Source organism: Haliotis cracherodii, unplaced genomic scaffold (assembly GCF_022045235.1).
Source record: "Haliotis cracherodii isolate W230 unplaced genomic scaffold, xgHalCrac1.p SCAF_17, whole genome shotgun sequence".
NCBI classification, from domain to species: domain Eukaryota; kingdom Metazoa; phylum Mollusca; class Gastropoda; order Lepetellida; family Haliotidae; genus Haliotis; species Haliotis cracherodii.
The window spans coordinates 801,252-818,971 of record NW_027266272.1 but is presented as its reverse complement, the minus strand read 5'-3'; the positions used below and the strand labels follow the sequence as shown (position 1 = coordinate 818,971).

Genomic DNA, 17,720 nt, shown 5'->3' with positions numbered 1-17,720 from the left:
CGTTTTCTTCCTTATAGCTTTAATGCGATACACATTGGGTTGTTCCACACAAAGTTGTTTTTTGAATATGTGGTTGGTGAGTGTATTGGTTGTAACGCCGCAGTGAACAGTATTCCAATTATATCACTGTATGCAAGCTTAATTCGGGACGGCCCGTCTCAGACGTTTACCACATTGGTTAAATCCACGAGCAGGGGTCTGGTGATGACAAACCTAGCAACCTAATCGAAGCGAGCCTGGATTCGAACCTACAATCATAGGTTTCTGGCGTGTCCAGGGGATACAGGTCTGCGCGGCGATTCGCGCGCCTTAGACAGCTGAGTAATCCGTGCCCCCTGGACTATGTGAAGCATGATGTGTACTCCAACTTCCATCGTCGGTTTAAAAATGTATCCGGTCTTGCTGTTTTGTTCAAAGACGTTTGTAGTCAGAGCAGGTCACCCTAACCGGCGCTACAATGAGGTTGGGGCGTGGTTTACAGGAAGGCGGCATTGTGTTTAATGCAGTATTCAATTCTTTTCGCGAAAGGGAGAACAGCTCGTGACGAGAAAAGTAAATCGTAAAGAAGCCACGCCCATTACAGTATAAATCGAGCTTTAACATTCAAAAATCACCAGTCATTAAGGTTAACTATATATTTCGAACATTTTCTGGGATGAATAATAACAGAAATATGATCTTTGCTTTCGCAATGGTATGTCAAAGTATAGACAATTTGCGGATAACAACTGATTTATTTACAGTAAAGGCGACTTTCCGGTTTAGATCCTTACACCGTTGTCACGCAGGCTTCGGTATAGACCGAAACGTCGCCGTTACAGTTAATAAAGCAGTTATACATTATTCATCTCTACTTTTGCATACGTTACTTCTCAGTAATGCCTATCAAACAATCAACATCGTATGTGTCTGAGCCCGAAATTGGCTGAACTACGAAGTTTACATATCTAACATGCGTGCTTGTAAAATATTCTTTTCCCCAAAGTTCATCTGCTCATGGTAATCCTTGCTATTAAAAGAAAGCTATAAAATATGTCCTGGTGCGGGTTAACCTATCACGCTATCGGCGCAACTGCGACTTTCACATTTGGTTTCCGCATACTTCGTTTTTCTTGGTAAAAGTTCTCAGGATGTTCCGGGCACTCGCTGACATGAGTTGACATCTCTGCATGACAATGGTTTCGTACAGGACGAGCTCCATACACTGTATAGCTAAAGATATGTACCAGCAGACAGTAGACCGTTAAGACCCGGGTTAGAATATGTCTTCAGCTACCCATGCTTACCGTAAAAGGTGACTATGCTTGTCGTAAGAGACGACTAACAGGATCGGGTGGTCAGGCTCGCTGACTTGGTTGATGCATGTCACCGTATCCCAATTACGTAGATCGATGCTCTTGATGTCAATCACTGGATTGTCTGGTCCAGACTCGATTATTTACAGACCGCAGTCATGTAGCTAGAATATTGCTGAGTGCGGCGTTAAACAACAACAAACAAACAGTAGATGAAGGGTCAAAGGCTATTTTTATCCTGTGAAGATGTGCATGATGGTGAATCCAAAGAGAAACCGTTTCACTCCTTATCTAGACCAGACGGATACTCAGCTTGTCAGAGTAACACTATAAAAAGATTTTTATTTGATAACGGGAAGGATTAATTGAAAATGAGTAAATCAACGTCAGGGACCTCCATGTAAGTCATTATAGAGTCAGTTTGTCAGGTCGTATACATTGAATCTTAAAAAGTCCCATATATATGTAGATAGTATTGTGAAGGTGAAATGGGGTTCATCGTCACGTTTGAGAGGATTTCCCTTATTTCACCCATTCGCGTGTGTGTCTGCTTGTACTAATACGGATTTACGTCACTACTGCACTGCCAGTCCGCCGTTTTAACATGCATTACCCACTCAGACGCATTCTAATTACTCAATGCCGAAATTCCCGTGATGACATTGAAACAAAATTCAAATGATATCTTAAATGGAGGCAAGCAAACTTGCGATAGAGCTTTTGTTTGAACGCCCAGTGAAAAAACGGACGACGTTATGAGGTAATACGTCAGCATATTATGTCATACTTCGACCAACGTCAAAATAACTCGCATATTAACGCGATGACCAATCCGATTCCGATATCTGGGATTTTCTTGAGAGAGCGACCAAGGCCGCAAACATTGGACGTTTAGACAAACATGTTCAGTCGCCCCCATCACACAACAAAAAAGCCAAAACGGCAATACTGCGCAAACAAAGTGCTTGCGTTGGCAAGATAACTAAAGATCTTTCCCCGTCTGTGCAGAGAAAGGGGTTTGTGGACGATCCAAGGGCGGAGTGTCGAAGGAGAAATAGAGAACTTTGTAGAAGTTAGCAAATGTATATATTGAGGCTAAGCACAGACTGTGGAAGCGTCTTAAACTTCCTAAAATTTGTTTTGACAAAAAATTTCATTGTAAAGGGAGAAGACATGTTGTGTTTTGGTAGCCAGTGTGCACACAAGGCAGCGTAGACGTGCTGGGATATGTGTATATAACTTTTAAAAATATAACTTTTCTTTGGTGGCATTTGCACACAGAAGCATTAAATGAGTGTACATATTTTGTTGTGGTTAGACGAAAAAGTTAAACACATATTGTCTGATGGACAACACACAGCTGGTGGCGCTTTTTTGTTTAACATTTCAGTTTTTGGTGTGGATCATTATGTAGGTTTGGGTGTGGATCATTATGTAGGTTTGGGTGTTATTTGTCAAGTCAAATATTTTTCTTTTATTCGTCATTAACTAAATCCCTTTAACATAATCAATTTCATTTCTTCATTGCTTAATGCATTTGACAAATGTGTTCTTTTATTAAAACTGACATTCGGCTTCTGTGAATAGAATATTTGTTTTAAATCTATTAAGTGAATTAGTGAGTTTTACTCCGACAATTCATGATATATCACAGCAGGAGATTCAAGGAAGAAACTTCATACATCTTTGATCCCCGGTGTTAGAAATGAGTAGCGAAAGCCTTATCCACTGGGCTACCCAACATCCTTGCCGAACTTGGCTGGAGTTACATTTTGGCTGGACTAACGAGTCTCTGCATAGTCCAATCAAAATCGCGAAACGAACTAGACATCCGGTTTGTAAATAACATGGATTTCAACGTGCAGATTTCGGCGACTGAAGGATTTGCAAAGCATGTGTACCCCCAACTGGACGTCCACAGATGTTTGCAATTTCTGCCATGTCCTTAATCAAGGTGCTCACGTGATTGATGCACTACGCGAGGTAAGGCCCGTGTTATTACAATGTAGACCCTGTCAGATAATCTCATCATAACAAGCAAAAACACTGCCTACCCATACACGTACAGTAACAGCGGTCGTGGTGAATAGGTAACACTGCTCATAAACTGACATGTACAGTTTGCTCCCTCTGGCGTCGGTATGTCGCTGGCAGCTCTCAATGTTCCTTTTTAATATTTCGTAGTGCATCCCGCATCTCGACTACAGTCAACCTCCCCTGCCTTATCTTGCAGTCTGCATCCATGAAACCACCACCACACAAATAACTGCCACTTCGGGGCGTGGGCAGAATATCGAATGTGGTGCAAATAACTTCATCAAATTATATATCTAAATTAAAATATGTGTACGTTAATGTTTGTATTACACAGATTGAGGTAAGGTGAAGGACGTTTAGTAATCAATTCTAAATGAACATGGTTCAGGTTTTGGACACGCAGCTGACATCGGTTAGCGCAGGTTAGATTTTCACACCGCCCCTCAATCATAATCCCTGAAATAAACACAAACAAAACAACAAGAAGCTACAAAGTGCTCCCGGTCGGAACTATGTATTATCGATTAGATGGTTGAATCTGATTGGTCAATAGAAGGGACAAAACTCGTAATAGCAATCTGTGGCGCAACGATCGAGCCTGGAAATACATAGACATCAAGTACAATTATGCAAACAAAATGTTCACATGTGAACATAGTATCACTTTGTTATTTTATAAGCTATATCTGAATATATAATAAAATGTTTTCTTTAATAGGTGTTTTTGGTTGATGTTAGTTATCTGTTTAACTGCTTAGTGATTCAGGCTACTTAGTGACCTACGTCATCATTGTCTGCATGTCATGCTGTGCTATGGCTGAGCCATGGTGCTGTGTGGGTCAAGTCATCATTGTCTGCATGTCATGCTATGCTATGGCTGAGCCATGGTGCTGTGTGGGTCAAGTCATCATTGTCTGCATGTCATGCTGTGCTATGGCTGAGCCATGGTGCTGTGTGGGTCAAGTCATCATTGTCTGCATGTCATGCTATGCTATGGCTGAGCCATGGTGCTGTGTGGGTCAAGTCATCATTGTCTGCATGTCATGCTGTGCTAAGGCTGAGCCATGGGGCTGTGTGGGTCAAGTCATCATTGTCTGCATGTCATACTGTGCTATGGATGAGCCATGGTGCTGTGTGGGTCAAGTCATCATTGTCTGCATGTCATGCTGTGCTATGGCTGAGCCATGGTGCTGTGTGGGTCAAGTCATCATTGTCTGCATGTCATGCTGTGCTATGGCTGAGCCATGGTGCTGTGTTGGTCAAGTCATCATTGTCTGCATGTCATACTGTGCTATGGCTGAGCCATGGTGCTGTGTGGGTCAAGTCATCATTGTCTGCATGTCATGCTGTGCTATGGCTGAGCCATGGTGCTGTGTGGGTCAAGTCATCATTGTCTGCATGTCATGCTGTGCTATGGCTGAGCCATGGTGCTTTTTGGGTCAAGTCATCATTGTCTGCATGTCATGCTGTGCTATGGCTGAGCCATGGGGCTGTGTTGGTCAAGTCATCATTGTCTGCATGTCATGCTGTGCTATGGCTGAGCCATGGTGCTGTGTGGGTCAAGTCATCATTGTTTGCATGTCATGCTGTGCTATGGCTGAGCCATGGTGCTGTGTGGGTCAAGTCATCATTGTCTGCATGTCATGCTGTGCTATGGCTGAGCCATGGTGCTGTGTGGGTCAAGTCATCATTGTCTGCATGTCATGCTGTGCTATGGCTGAGCCATGGTGCTGTGTTGGTCAAGTCATCATTGTCTGCATGTCATGCTGTGCTATGGCTGAGCCATGGTGCTGTGTTGGTCTAACAAGGGGGAAAACTTTGTTTGTCTATAGTAACTTGATACATTCTGTGGCTAGTTTCTTACTGAGAAGGACCCGTGAAAATTTCGGGGCAGATAGGTCTTCAGCAACCCATGCTTGCCGTAAAAGGTGCTAATGCTTGTGGTAAAAGGCGACTACCGGGATCGGGTGGTCAGGCTCGCTGACTTGGTTGATGCATGTCATCGATCCCAACTGCGTGGATCGATGCTCCTGATATTACTCACTGGATTGTCTGGTCCAGTCTCGATTATTTACAGACCGCCGTCATATAGCTTGAATATTGCTGAGTGCGGCGTTAAACAACAAACCAAACCAAACCAAATCCATTCTGAGAAGAAATTCTGGAGAGTGGGAGGGTGGTTATTCATGCAATTACTGGATCACACTTCTACTGCTTCTGTGGCTCTTATAGACTCTTTTCTTGAATTTAGCCTCGAACTATATCATAAAACTTCACCGTGTGGTTCTCACGTGTACAGCTTCGTCCTAATGACACAGTGACACAGTGCAGACAGAGCATACTACAGGGAGGTATGAACCGACGGTGTCATGAAACAATTTGTACTTCAAATACAGCAGGAGATATTTTGATATTTGAACTCAACGAGGAAGGGATCAGTCTGACCACATTTGTGTACGTTATTTTAATGGACGTAAATTATTAAATGTAACAGCTTTGAAATGCATAGTTACATGTGTAATATCTGAGATAACTCACATGCATTCACAAAAATAAACCGTGACATATCGATTATTTCGTCAAAGATTCATTATCTTTCATCCTCTCTTCTTTGAAAAGAATATTCAATCATATTTATATTGTAGATGTAAAAAGTAAAAGTTCAATAATCTTAACCATGTTCAGTGAAGTAAAAAATTATTTGGTTACCATTAGCATTGTTTGTTTGTTGTTTAACGCCGCATTTTGTAATATTTCAGCTATATGACGGTGGTCTGTAAATAATCGAGTCTGGTCCAGGCAATCCAGTGATCCCACGCAATTGGGATCGATGACATGCATCAACCAAGCCTGACAACCCGATCCCGTTATTGGCATCTCACACCAGGCATAGACGCCTTTTACGGCAAGCATGGGTTGCTGAAGACCTATTCTACCCCGGACCTTCACGGGTCACCATTAAAATTGAACAGACTTTCATCACAGTGCATTTGGTAACACATGTAACCGGTAACATAAGATGGCACAGCTTCACAACTCCAACACAATGCCGATGCATATAGGTGACAAGGCAACTGCTTCGGTGTAATGTGTTTTGGATAAAAACGAACGAACGCACAAGCTGAAATTCTTTAAACATAGTTTCCATGGAATTTGCTGTTACGTAATACACTACGTACCAACAAAAGCCGTTTCTGTTGTTTTAGACTTTGGGTAAATGCCAGTTTCTAACTCATTGCTTACGTCTTTGTAAGCAGCATGGCTACATGTCCGTATTTCTGAAATACAAGTTTCCTATAGCATTCCTTGGGACCGACGATGACGCAAGACACTAGAAAATGAATGTATGTTTAGGTATTATCTGAATTGTGTCAAGATGGTCAGATATCAAAACTAACGGATGTGGGTGCACTTGGGCTTATCTGAAACAAAACAAAGGATTCAAGTAGGAACTTAAACCCTCGTTTGCATGTACTTGCGAATTCAAACATTTCGAACGGCAAATGCGATATGATTAACACAGTATAAGCGGCCTATTGTAGGACGCGAAGACACAAGGTCACTTCTCATACCCCTCGTGCGAATTTCGCGACGTGTTCACGCCCTTTCAACGTGCTACAAATTAGGTAATTTAAGATCCTCTTGCAAAAAGGTCATGCAAAGGGCAGTATCTACTTAGTCCCCACAATCAGTCTCCCCTCCCCCATAAAGAGGATGAAAGAGGAACCTGTCACGTGCAAAGGTCGTGTTTTGTTTCCGTGTGAGGAAGAAAGGTGTCTGTATGTGAGGGAAGATGAAGGGGAGCTAGTGCGTTATTGAAGACTGTCAGCACAACCTGTTCAGGTGAGGTATGAAAACAGAAACTAGGTTTTACATAAAAATCTCCCAAAGCGCAACCCCAATAAAACAGATACCTCGCATAATGGCAGATTACCATGGGAAACCTCCTCATATCATAACAATGACATTATTTTGCAACAATCATGTTTTGAATCGGAAATTTATTTTCTTTCGGACGAATTCACTGTATCCTAGCAACCAATGCTGGTCGTAAGAGGAGAATGGTGCTTCGGGTGGGCAGGCCCGGTGGCTGTCGTGTGTCTCATCGTACCCCGAAGGTTGTTGGAATCGTTGCTCATAATCTCAGTGTCATGACTGTGTGGTCCAGTCTCAAATACTTACAGGCCGCCGTCATATAGCTAGAATACTGGTTAAACAACAAACACACAAATGTTGTTACTTACTAATCCTACGCGACCCGTGAAAATCCGGGGTAGACTAGGTCTTCATAAACCCATGCTTGCCGTAAGAGGCGACTAATGGTATCGGGTGGTCAGGCTCGCTGACTTGGTTGATGATGCATGTCATCGTATTCCAATTGCGTGAATCGATGCTCCTGATATTACTTACTGGATTGTCTGGTCTAAAGTCGATTATCTTATCTACAGACCGCTGTCATATAGCTGGCATATTGAAGAGTTCGGTGTTATTTGTTTGTTGTTTAACGCCGCATTAGAGCAATAAAGTCCATATATTTGATATCAAAACAACAAAAGTTCCTGTGACACCAATATTTTAGTGTATTTTTCAAACAAGTAAAGTTTGGTTTTCAATATTGTAGTACATGTATGGAATCAAGTCACAAAAACGCAACTGCTACTGAAAAGCATGCATTCCATGCAAAAGTTGACTTTTATGCAAGCCCCATGCATTTCACTACCCAAGAATGGGTATAAAAACATGTGCGTTAACGGGATTCCATATGCATTGTTTAGCATCGTGCTGACAACAAACACTCAGAAAAACAACAAAATTACGCAATTATTCAACATTACGAAATGCCATGCCTGTCCGAAAAAGAGTGTCTGCGAGCCATTGGTATGCCTGAGTGAGTGAGTATGGTTTTACGCCGCTTTTAGCAATATTCCAGCAATATCACGGCGGGGGACACCAGAAATGGGCTTCACACATTGTACTCATGTCGGGAATCGAACCCGGGTCTTCGGCGTGGCGAGCGAACGCTTTAACCACTAGGCTACCCGACCGCCCCTGATATGCCTGAAGCAGGATCGAGTTCACGTGATGTTGAAAGACAATTTAACGTCCACTGAGACATCATTTGGTGTTTATGGCAACGTTGGCAACATATGCATGCAGTCAGAGAGCATCCTCGGAGTGGCAGGCCACGCGTAACCAATAATCGACAAGACAACTGGATTCTAACAACACACCTACGAAATCGATTCCAGTCAGCAACAATGACTGCAAGAAGCATCCCTGGCCTTCGACGAATATCTTCACAAACCGTACGTCGTCGCCTCAGAAGTGCAGGGATTGTCGCCAGACGTCCCATTATGACAGGAAACCACCGTCTACAGTGGTGCAGACTTGAAAATGTTGACAATTGAATGACCAATTATTGGCTTATTTTATTATAGCCACTACCACGAATTACGAATGTCATATCTTGCACGTGCATTTTGCCTTACTGTTTTCCTCCATGACATTTTTAACAAGTCTGAAAACAATTCCGTTTAAGACAATGACTGCGTTTTGACGCACAGTTTGTCGAATACCAGGCCACCAACATTTTCCAATAACATATATCCAATTTATACACCGGATTGTTTGTGTAGTAAGGTTCAATGAACAACATACGACCTGTGCGTTTATATCCACAGAACGTGAGTTTCGCTGTGACAAGTCACGAAGATAACCACGGTTCTCAGACCTATGGAAAATGAGCAAGCTTGAGGAAAGAGCAGTGATCAAGCATTTTCAGAAAAAGGGTTAAACACCAAAAGCCATCCTTGGTTATATGAGTACAACACTAGGGACAGAGGCCCCTCACAATGTCACCATAAAGATGTGGGCAGCTGAGCTTAAGCGTAGCGAGAAGAGCCTTGAAGATGGTCCCCGTCCTGGAAGGCTAGTAGCGTCAGAAATGATCCAAAGAATCCACGATATTCTAATGACCGACATGTCCCAAGTGAGACTACATTCCATAATCACAGAAACTCTGGTAATGTAGAAAGTATCAGTTCGTTGGGTTCAAAAGCTTCTGGCATCTTATCAGAAACCACCAGGCACATGTCTCTGGATAATCTCCCTAAGTTTGAAGCTGATCCGGAATGGTTTTTGCAGCTATGTGTGACTGTAGATGAAACCTGTGAAACCACTTCAAACCAACATCCATAACATCTGACAGAAAAGACTGTTCCATTTGCAGGTAATGGCCTCGGTGTTCTGGGATGCCGAGGATTTCATCATGGTGGAGTATGTTCCAAAAGGCCAAACAATGAACTGAGCATTTTATGCTGTACTTTTGAGGCAATTACTGCATGACATTTATAAGACCAGGAGACGTGGGAATCTGAGGAAAGACATGCTCTTCCTTTAGGACAGTGGGCCAGTGCACAAATCAGTCATTGCCATGCCTTGAACTCTTTCAGCACCCACCCGTTTCTCCTGATCTGTCTTGGTCAAACGTCCATCTGTTCCCAAACATGAAGAAACCTCGAGCCGGAACCTACTTCAACTCGAACGGTTGCGTCGTAGCAGTTGTGGATATCTTTTTGACAGCCAAGAGGACTTCTACGGAACTGGGGGAAAATGCCCTCAACGTCGTTGGCAAAAGTTTGACAATGCGGTAGAGGATTATGTTGAAAAATATATTATTTCAATGTTTTTAGATCAAGTCTTTATAAATTTATAAATAGCAAGTCTACCTTAAAGTGTTAGAATAACGACAATTGTGGCGGTTTGTAGAACGAGGCCCCTGGTAACCTAGTTGTCATCATATCGTGAACCTGGCATAAATCTGCAATGATTTGAGGGAATGTTTCTGTCGTTGTCGTTTGTAAAGACTATCTTTCTTGTCACAGGGCAGACATCCATCACAATATGCTTTGACGTCTGAAACTGTACCGTCGTGGACTGGAGTGGACCTCTTTCCCTGACTCTTCTGTAATGCGAGATGCAGATGTGAACCATGGGCGAAAGGTACACCTGTGACATATTGGAGTCGGCACACGTCCTGACATTTATTTTTTATTGAGACAAAAATCCAAGACATTCAAACGAGAGAAGGCTGGTGACTACCATCGATGCTCCCATGTTGCTGTTTTCTGCTGACCACGTATGTGAAGAACCACATGCAGCTGGCTTACCACTTGAATAACGAGCGAGTGCGTGACCGTTGCAGTCAGATATCTTTATTTATCTTCCATAATACCTTGCAGACCAGACAAATATGTGCTTGCAATTGCATACAGTCAATGGCGGATCCAGGATAACTCTGAAGAGGGGTCCATATTTTGGACACAGTTGGACAATACACAAACACAGCTGGTGAGCTATCACCGTTATTTTGCTTCTGACCGTGAAGATCCGGGATAGAATATTTCTTCAGCAACCCATGCTTGCCGTAAAAGGTGACTATGCTTGTCGTAAGAGGCGTCTAACGGGATCGGGTGGTCAGGCTCGCTGACTTGGTTGATGCATGTCATTGTATCCCAATGGCGTGGTAGAATAGGTCTTCAGCAACTCATGCTTGCAGTAAAAGGTGACTATGCTTGTCGTAAAAGGCGACTAACGGGATCGGGTGGTCAGGCTCGCTGACTTGGTTGATGCATGTCATGATCATCGTATCCCAATTGCGTGGATCGATGCCCATGATATTAATCACTGAATTGTCAGGTCCAGACTCAATTATTTTACATACCACCGTCATATAGCTGGAATATTGCTGAGTGTGGCGTTAGACAACAAAAAAACAAACCAATGGCGTGGATTGATGCTCATGATGTCAGTCACTGAATTATCTGGTCCAGACTCGATTATGTACAGACCGCCGTCATATAGCTGGAAAATTGCAATTGCTGAGTGCGTCGTTAAACACCAAACAAAAATACTTTACTTCTGTTTCTTACTGTTTAAAATTAAACCACTTCAATGTTTTGGCAACAGGAATCAAAAGAAGCTTATGTATAACAATAGACTTGCAATGTAAGACAGCTAAATGCAGGTTTAGATTCACCTTAAACATACTTGAACATTATTAGTGGCTGCTAATAATAACATACTTCCGTATTTAATTGAGGTAGAAATCCCTAGGCTGAAAGAACTACTTTATTTGTTTTGCCAAACGTCTGTTTAACCGTACATTGTGTCATGGAAAGACAAATAGGATGACGGTATTGTTTATCCATGTGTCCACATCATACACATATGACGGGGTAAAGCTTCGGATTAGAAACGTTTTGTTTGCTTGTGTGCCAAAATAGACATAACTCCCATTTTGGTGAAAGGATATGTGTTTATTTTACGTCAGCCCATGAAAACTACAGGTGTACATTTAGCAATGAGCATTGCGTCAAACATGGAGGTAAATATAATCCGTCTACCTACAAAGACTATGCAAGTCTCATGGCATCATATCAGTAACTTTAGTTTACATTTTTGTTTTAAAATTCCTTGAATAGTCCTTGGTTCAGATATAGCTACAACGTGTCAATGGTAAATACATTCTCGCGCGCGTTATATAATTGTAAACATAGCACATGTATAACATATGTATATAACTCATAGTATATAAATATATAGAATGGGAGACAGTTGACCAAGTTCTCTCAGGCGCCGCAATTCGCTGTGCAGAGTTCAGTCCCTCGGGCACGCCTGTAACCTATGATTGCGGGTTCGAATCCCGGTTCGCCCCGATTTTGTTTTGAGGTTTGTCAGCACCATGCCTGTGATCGTCGTTTTCACCAAAACGGTAAACGTCTGAGACCTGCATCACTTCGGGCTTTCCGCCTACATTAAGCTGACACGCCGTGATCTAACTGGAATACGTGTTAAATCAAACTCACTGTCTCCGATATATATAATAGGTATTGGTGTCAGCGAATGCATGTCATCGTATCTCAATTGCGTAGATTGGGGCTCATGATGTCGGACACTGGATTGTCTGGTCCAGGCTCGATTACTTACCGACCTCCGCCATAGAGCTGTCATTAAACAACAAATAAACAAAACCCAGCACGGTAGATGATGAGTGACAAACTCCGAGAAAAGGTGATGCCCGACACGGAACATGTGGAATAAGTAAACACAAGCGCCCAGCCAGTGGTAGCCAGCCGGACTGTCTCTCTCACTGATAATTACCACGGGCCGGAAGAATCACGCAATGCTACTTTTTTCTTCTTAAGTAATTACTAAACATACTAAATTAACACAAAACAATCAGGAAGTAAGCACAGAAAAAGAACAATACATAAACCTTAAGCTTTCAAACCACCTTGGTCACATAAGACGTTACTTGACCCAGCTTCACAGCCCAGAACACCTGGAACCCAGAACACCTGAAGCCCAGAACACCTTGAACCCAGAACACCTGGAGCCCAGAACACCTGGAACCCAGAACACCTGGAGCCCAGAACACCTGGAACCCAGAACACCTGAAGCCCAGAACACCTTGAACCCAGAACACCTGAAGCCCAGAACACCTGGAGCCCAGAACACCTGAAGCCCAGAACACCTGGAACCCAGAACACCTGGAGCCCAGAACACCTGGAACCCAGAACACCTGGAACCCAGAACACCTAGAGCCCAGAACACCTGGAACCCAGAACACCTGGAACCCAGAACACCTGGAGCCCAGAACACCTGGAGCCCAGAACACCTGGAACCCAGAACACCTGGAGCCCAGAACACCTTGAACCCAGAACAACTGGAGCCCAGAGTTTTAATTAGCCTGATAAACACTTACCCCCCTTCAAATCGCTGTGACTTATCTATCTTCATAAGTAGGTTAATGTTTGTTGTATAGGAATATAAACGTCAGCATACGTCTCGTGGGGACATCACCGAGGCGACCAATAATGTACACAGTATCTACAGGTAAACAGACGTATACAAGTAACCTAGATAGCAGACCAGTGTCAGCTTGAATTTCGGGCACGTAAAGAGTCGCCATTGAGACAGTATTCTGTCAGGTTTGTGCCTCTTGGCTTGTAACACAGGCTTCAATACTGAGCTGGATGTGGTACGATCTGTAGAGAGCAATTGACGTTAGATTTACTGTTTCTGTGTGAGTGAGTATGGTTTTACGCCGCTTTTAGCACTATTCCAGCAATACCACCAGAAATTAGTCTTCACACATTGTACCCATGTGGGGAAATCGAATCCGGACGTGACGAGCGAACGCTTTCACCACCAGGCTACCCCACCGCCCCTACTGTTTCCGAAAGCAAATATAGATATGATTTATAGAAATTCATAGATTTCATCCCTCTTTTGCCCTGTACCCACAATAGAAAATGTTTCGGCAGATATTCGTTGATGTACTCGAACTTTGCTCGAAAAATGGTGTTTGCAAGATACGTCAATAGGAATTTCTTAGAGCTAACCTAGTCTTCATGTTTAAATAGCGTGTGAAAGATATTCTAAATACATATTTCAGAGCTTTATATTGACATGGTAGGTCAGGCAGTAATAGTGGGGCAGGTCACTCAGACACACAGGCGAATGGTTTCTACAGAGGCCTGAGTTAACGCGTGTTTCGTATAAAACGCGATGTGTGAGGTAGTTTTTAATTTTGACCAATTGATCTCGTGATTTGATATCTTGAAGATGTCCAAAAAGCTCAGTCTGAAGATAAATCGCTTTCTCCCATGACACTGACGAATGCTTGATTCTGATTGGTCAAAATTACATTAAAATTTATTTAATGTTATCGTCGCCTCATCTTCAGCTAAATGAACGCCGGTATCAGACATTTTAGCTAAAGCACTCCGTTCCAAATTCGAAAGAGATGTATCTAATCTAGTTAGACTACCTCAACTTTCAAAACAGTAGGTTTATTTCCTCATCAAGCAGAGAGTACTTTTACTTTGTTTCCACCGGGATAACCCGTTTTAAACGCGTTAAGATTAGCTATAGAAACGCAGGGGGTCAAAAGGATTTGTGGTTAGTATTCCGCAATCATCAGCAGGACTGATGCGAAAATGCCTACGCGGTTAAACATTGTACACGAAATTTATAAAATACTTAAATACCTCAATTAGCGTCGCTGTAGATGCATTCCTAATTTACATTCTTCTCCCTGGTCATTGCGTTTACTCATTGTCAGTGCAAATATAATTTCATCTACACGTGTTAAATATATGCAACATCTTACATATTTGATTTAACTTAAAACATCAGAATGTCATCTTCACCTTCTTAATAACGAAATAAATGTCAAGTGTCTGAAAGGAATTATTTTGATGATGTTTGTGACGTAGCATAGACAGACACAGAACCAACATCCAATGTCCTTCCTAATGACAACAACTTAACTTAACTTCGGAAACTAATGTCCTCAACACTTTTACAGACTTTCTGACAAGAAAATCATATGATTGTTTACACCTGCCCTCTCATAATACATTTTGTCCAGAATTGATACGTATGCAATATATTGCTTAATGCTGTAAAGGTATGTTAAAAAGCATATAAATGTCTTGAGCATGTCTTAGAATATGGGTAGTAGACAGGGGAGAAATTACTTTTTACACAGCGTTATCAGTTTGTTGTGATATGAGCTGTTGCTGTGTCGTGTTTGGCCAGGACCATTCACATCTCACAAAACGAACAAGACACATGATTACATGATGCTGAACTTCTCGAAACCCTCATACTAAAGTAACTTAAGTTGCTAAGCAAATAACAGACGCAAGGCTCCCGTGACAAAAATGCTCCTTTTCAAACTATAATCGGCCGAGTTTGTAGGATTGTGTGCAACAAACCCAACATTAGCATGCCGAGTTAGGACATAGACAATATGAGACACATAAATAACTCTTTGTTGTCACAAACAATTAAAAGATCTTTTCTACGTGATGGTACACATTCCTATTTATGTATATAATATTTCAGTTATTTGTCACCCATAGGAGAACTGCCTCTTTTTAACGTGACAGCGAAGATTTATGACTAAACTCGCGGCTCGTCTGTAACACCGCTGTTTAAAAAAGCTCAGTGGAATATCCTCCGGTGTTGTTGATGCCTGATAACATGCATTAAATACAGAAATGTGATATACTTACCAAACAGAGAAATTAATACAAGTTGAAAAAGCTTCGGGTGTATCCTCATATATGTAGAAGTGTTCATTTTGCTTGTCACAGATGTACTCGTCTGCTTCGGTGTGAGGCAGACGACAACTTTGATACAGGACCGAGGCTCTGACACGAGCGAGGCACGAGACAACGAAAACGAGGCCGCGATTTAAGAAATTGACAATCGGCTGGCAACAGTAAATTTTCTCACGCAGAAAGCAATGTTACGAGCAAACACTACCGAAACATCGCGAGGAAGCATGTTTGTCAAAAGCTGGAGACATTTAAATAGCGATTTGTGTCTCCGGACAACGGGTGAGGGAGCGTTTTTATTTCGTCGTCTGTTCTCGAGATGCCGTACAAGGACATGCAACGATTGCTACAGGTGGCAGGAGGGTGTTTGATGACAGACAACTAAATTTCATTGGCGTGTTAGGTTTGAAGGATTACACCTGACCTTGGCATTACGTCACTGTATTGTGGACGAGCTGTTGGATGCGGATCTGCACTTTGTCTTGATATTTGTCGCCATATGCCTGCCTGGCTTTCTTTTATGCCACCACCTCCTCAACCAATTCAACAATTTGGACAGTTAACTTTTTTTATCAGATTATATATTGAATGTTCGATGACACAATTTTTTCAGATTACTAACTTATTTCACGGCCTCTGATGTTTCAGCTTAAATACAGTTTCACTGACCGAATTTCGGAATTACATATTGTTCCAGCGATGAGATGTAACATTTTGCACGTTGCATCAACATTTTGTATCTATTTCCTGTGTACAATCTTCACGATACTTTTAGAATCTCACCTGAAAGGCTGTCGTTTCCCAAAGCTCCATTTTGTTTGTCATTTTGACATCCCCTCCCACAACCTGTTTTCCAAGATTAACATGCTCATCGTGTCGTTGATCTTCATAATAGACATGCAGAGACATTAAATGTTGAAAGACGTGTGGGCTGTTTTTTTCATGGGAAATAGACAAACACTTGGGGCAGAACTACACACCATCATCCACAGGTACATGGAAATCCTGCATCTTGGTACATGGAGATCCTGCATCTTGGTGCATGGAGATCCTGCATCTTGGTACATGGAGATCCTGCATCTTGGTACATGGAGATCCTGCATCTTGGTACATGGAGATCCTGCATCGCTCAGACGGCGCGCCGTGTTAGGTCGCTTTTAATAATATTTGAGTTATGTAACGGCCGCCAGTTTAACATGAGAAATATTAAATGAAGCAGGTAATCACAATCATTAAACTCAATTTCATGGTTATTATGCTTCCTCGATTAGGGTATTATATTATTCTGTAATCTATTATGATAACTACACAATCACCCCCATATCTTCCTTTCGGAAATGACGTCAGCATCTACCTCTCTCCTATCGCTGGCTGGGCACAGAATTCCTCTTGTATTTGAATGGACAGAGGCGACTTTACGTGTCATAAGAGGCGACTAACGCTGACTTAGTTGACGCATGTCATTATATCCCAATATCGTGGAGCCATGCTCATGATGTCAATCACTGAATTGTCTGGTCCAGACTGGATTATTCACAGACCGCCGTCATATAGCTAGAATATCGCTGAGTGCGGCGTTAAACGTCAAACAAGCAAACAAATTGAATGAACGGCTATTTTTCGCGTCGTGTCATTTGAATCGGGTTCAAACGAAGCATTGGTAGCAAATGGGTCAAGGCACTGGGTCGTCGGGGGTGGTCTGTGGTGCTGTCGAATGAATATTGTAGATTTAACGCCTAAATGAAAAGCGATGGATATGGGTACTAAGGGAGACAACTCTGCACAGCTAATTGCGGCGGCTTAGTGACGCCAGTGAAAAATTGCCGTCCATTTGCCGAAACAGATTCTATTGGGAGTAAAAGGCGAACTGGTGATGAAATGATTATATGAATTGACCTCTGACATAATACGTTGGGATTCCGGGTTAAAATACGTACTCTGCCCCGGGTTGGAATCCCCTCATTGGTACAATGTGTGACGTCGATGTCCGGTGTCTCCCGCCGTGAAGTTAGCTGGATTATTGCTTAAAGCGGAGTAAAATGCAGTTCTCTTGCACACTCAATGTGAAGGTCAAATAGCACGGGTAAGCATCGCGCATCATGTTGACAAGCAACGTGTCCTATTCATTGTAAATTCCTCTGAATATTTACATTAAGATTTCCGAAATGGCTGCAGAAACCTTGATTGAAAGTCTTTGTTGAAAGCAAAACATATCCTTCCGTGAAATTTGAATAAAATGTACATGAGTTGCGAACGA

The 17,720-nt window shown here is 42.3% G+C and overlaps 1 protein-coding gene across 1 annotated transcript in view; it reads right to left on the bottom strand.

The window, feature by feature from the left end:
- Positions 1 to 15,665, bottom strand: part of LOC139464210 (heparan-alpha-glucosaminide N-acetyltransferase-like) — a 41,613-nt gene extending 25,948 nt beyond the window's left edge. Inside the window, exon 1 of the mRNA XM_071245733.1 lies at positions 15,419 to 15,665. Coding sequence (XP_071101834.1) covers positions 15,419 to 15,485 — 67 coding nt within the window. The 5' untranslated portion in view covers positions 15,486 to 15,665. The remainder of the gene's footprint in view (positions 1 to 15,418) is intronic.
- Between the last annotated feature and the right edge of the window lie 2,055 nt (positions 15,666 to 17,720).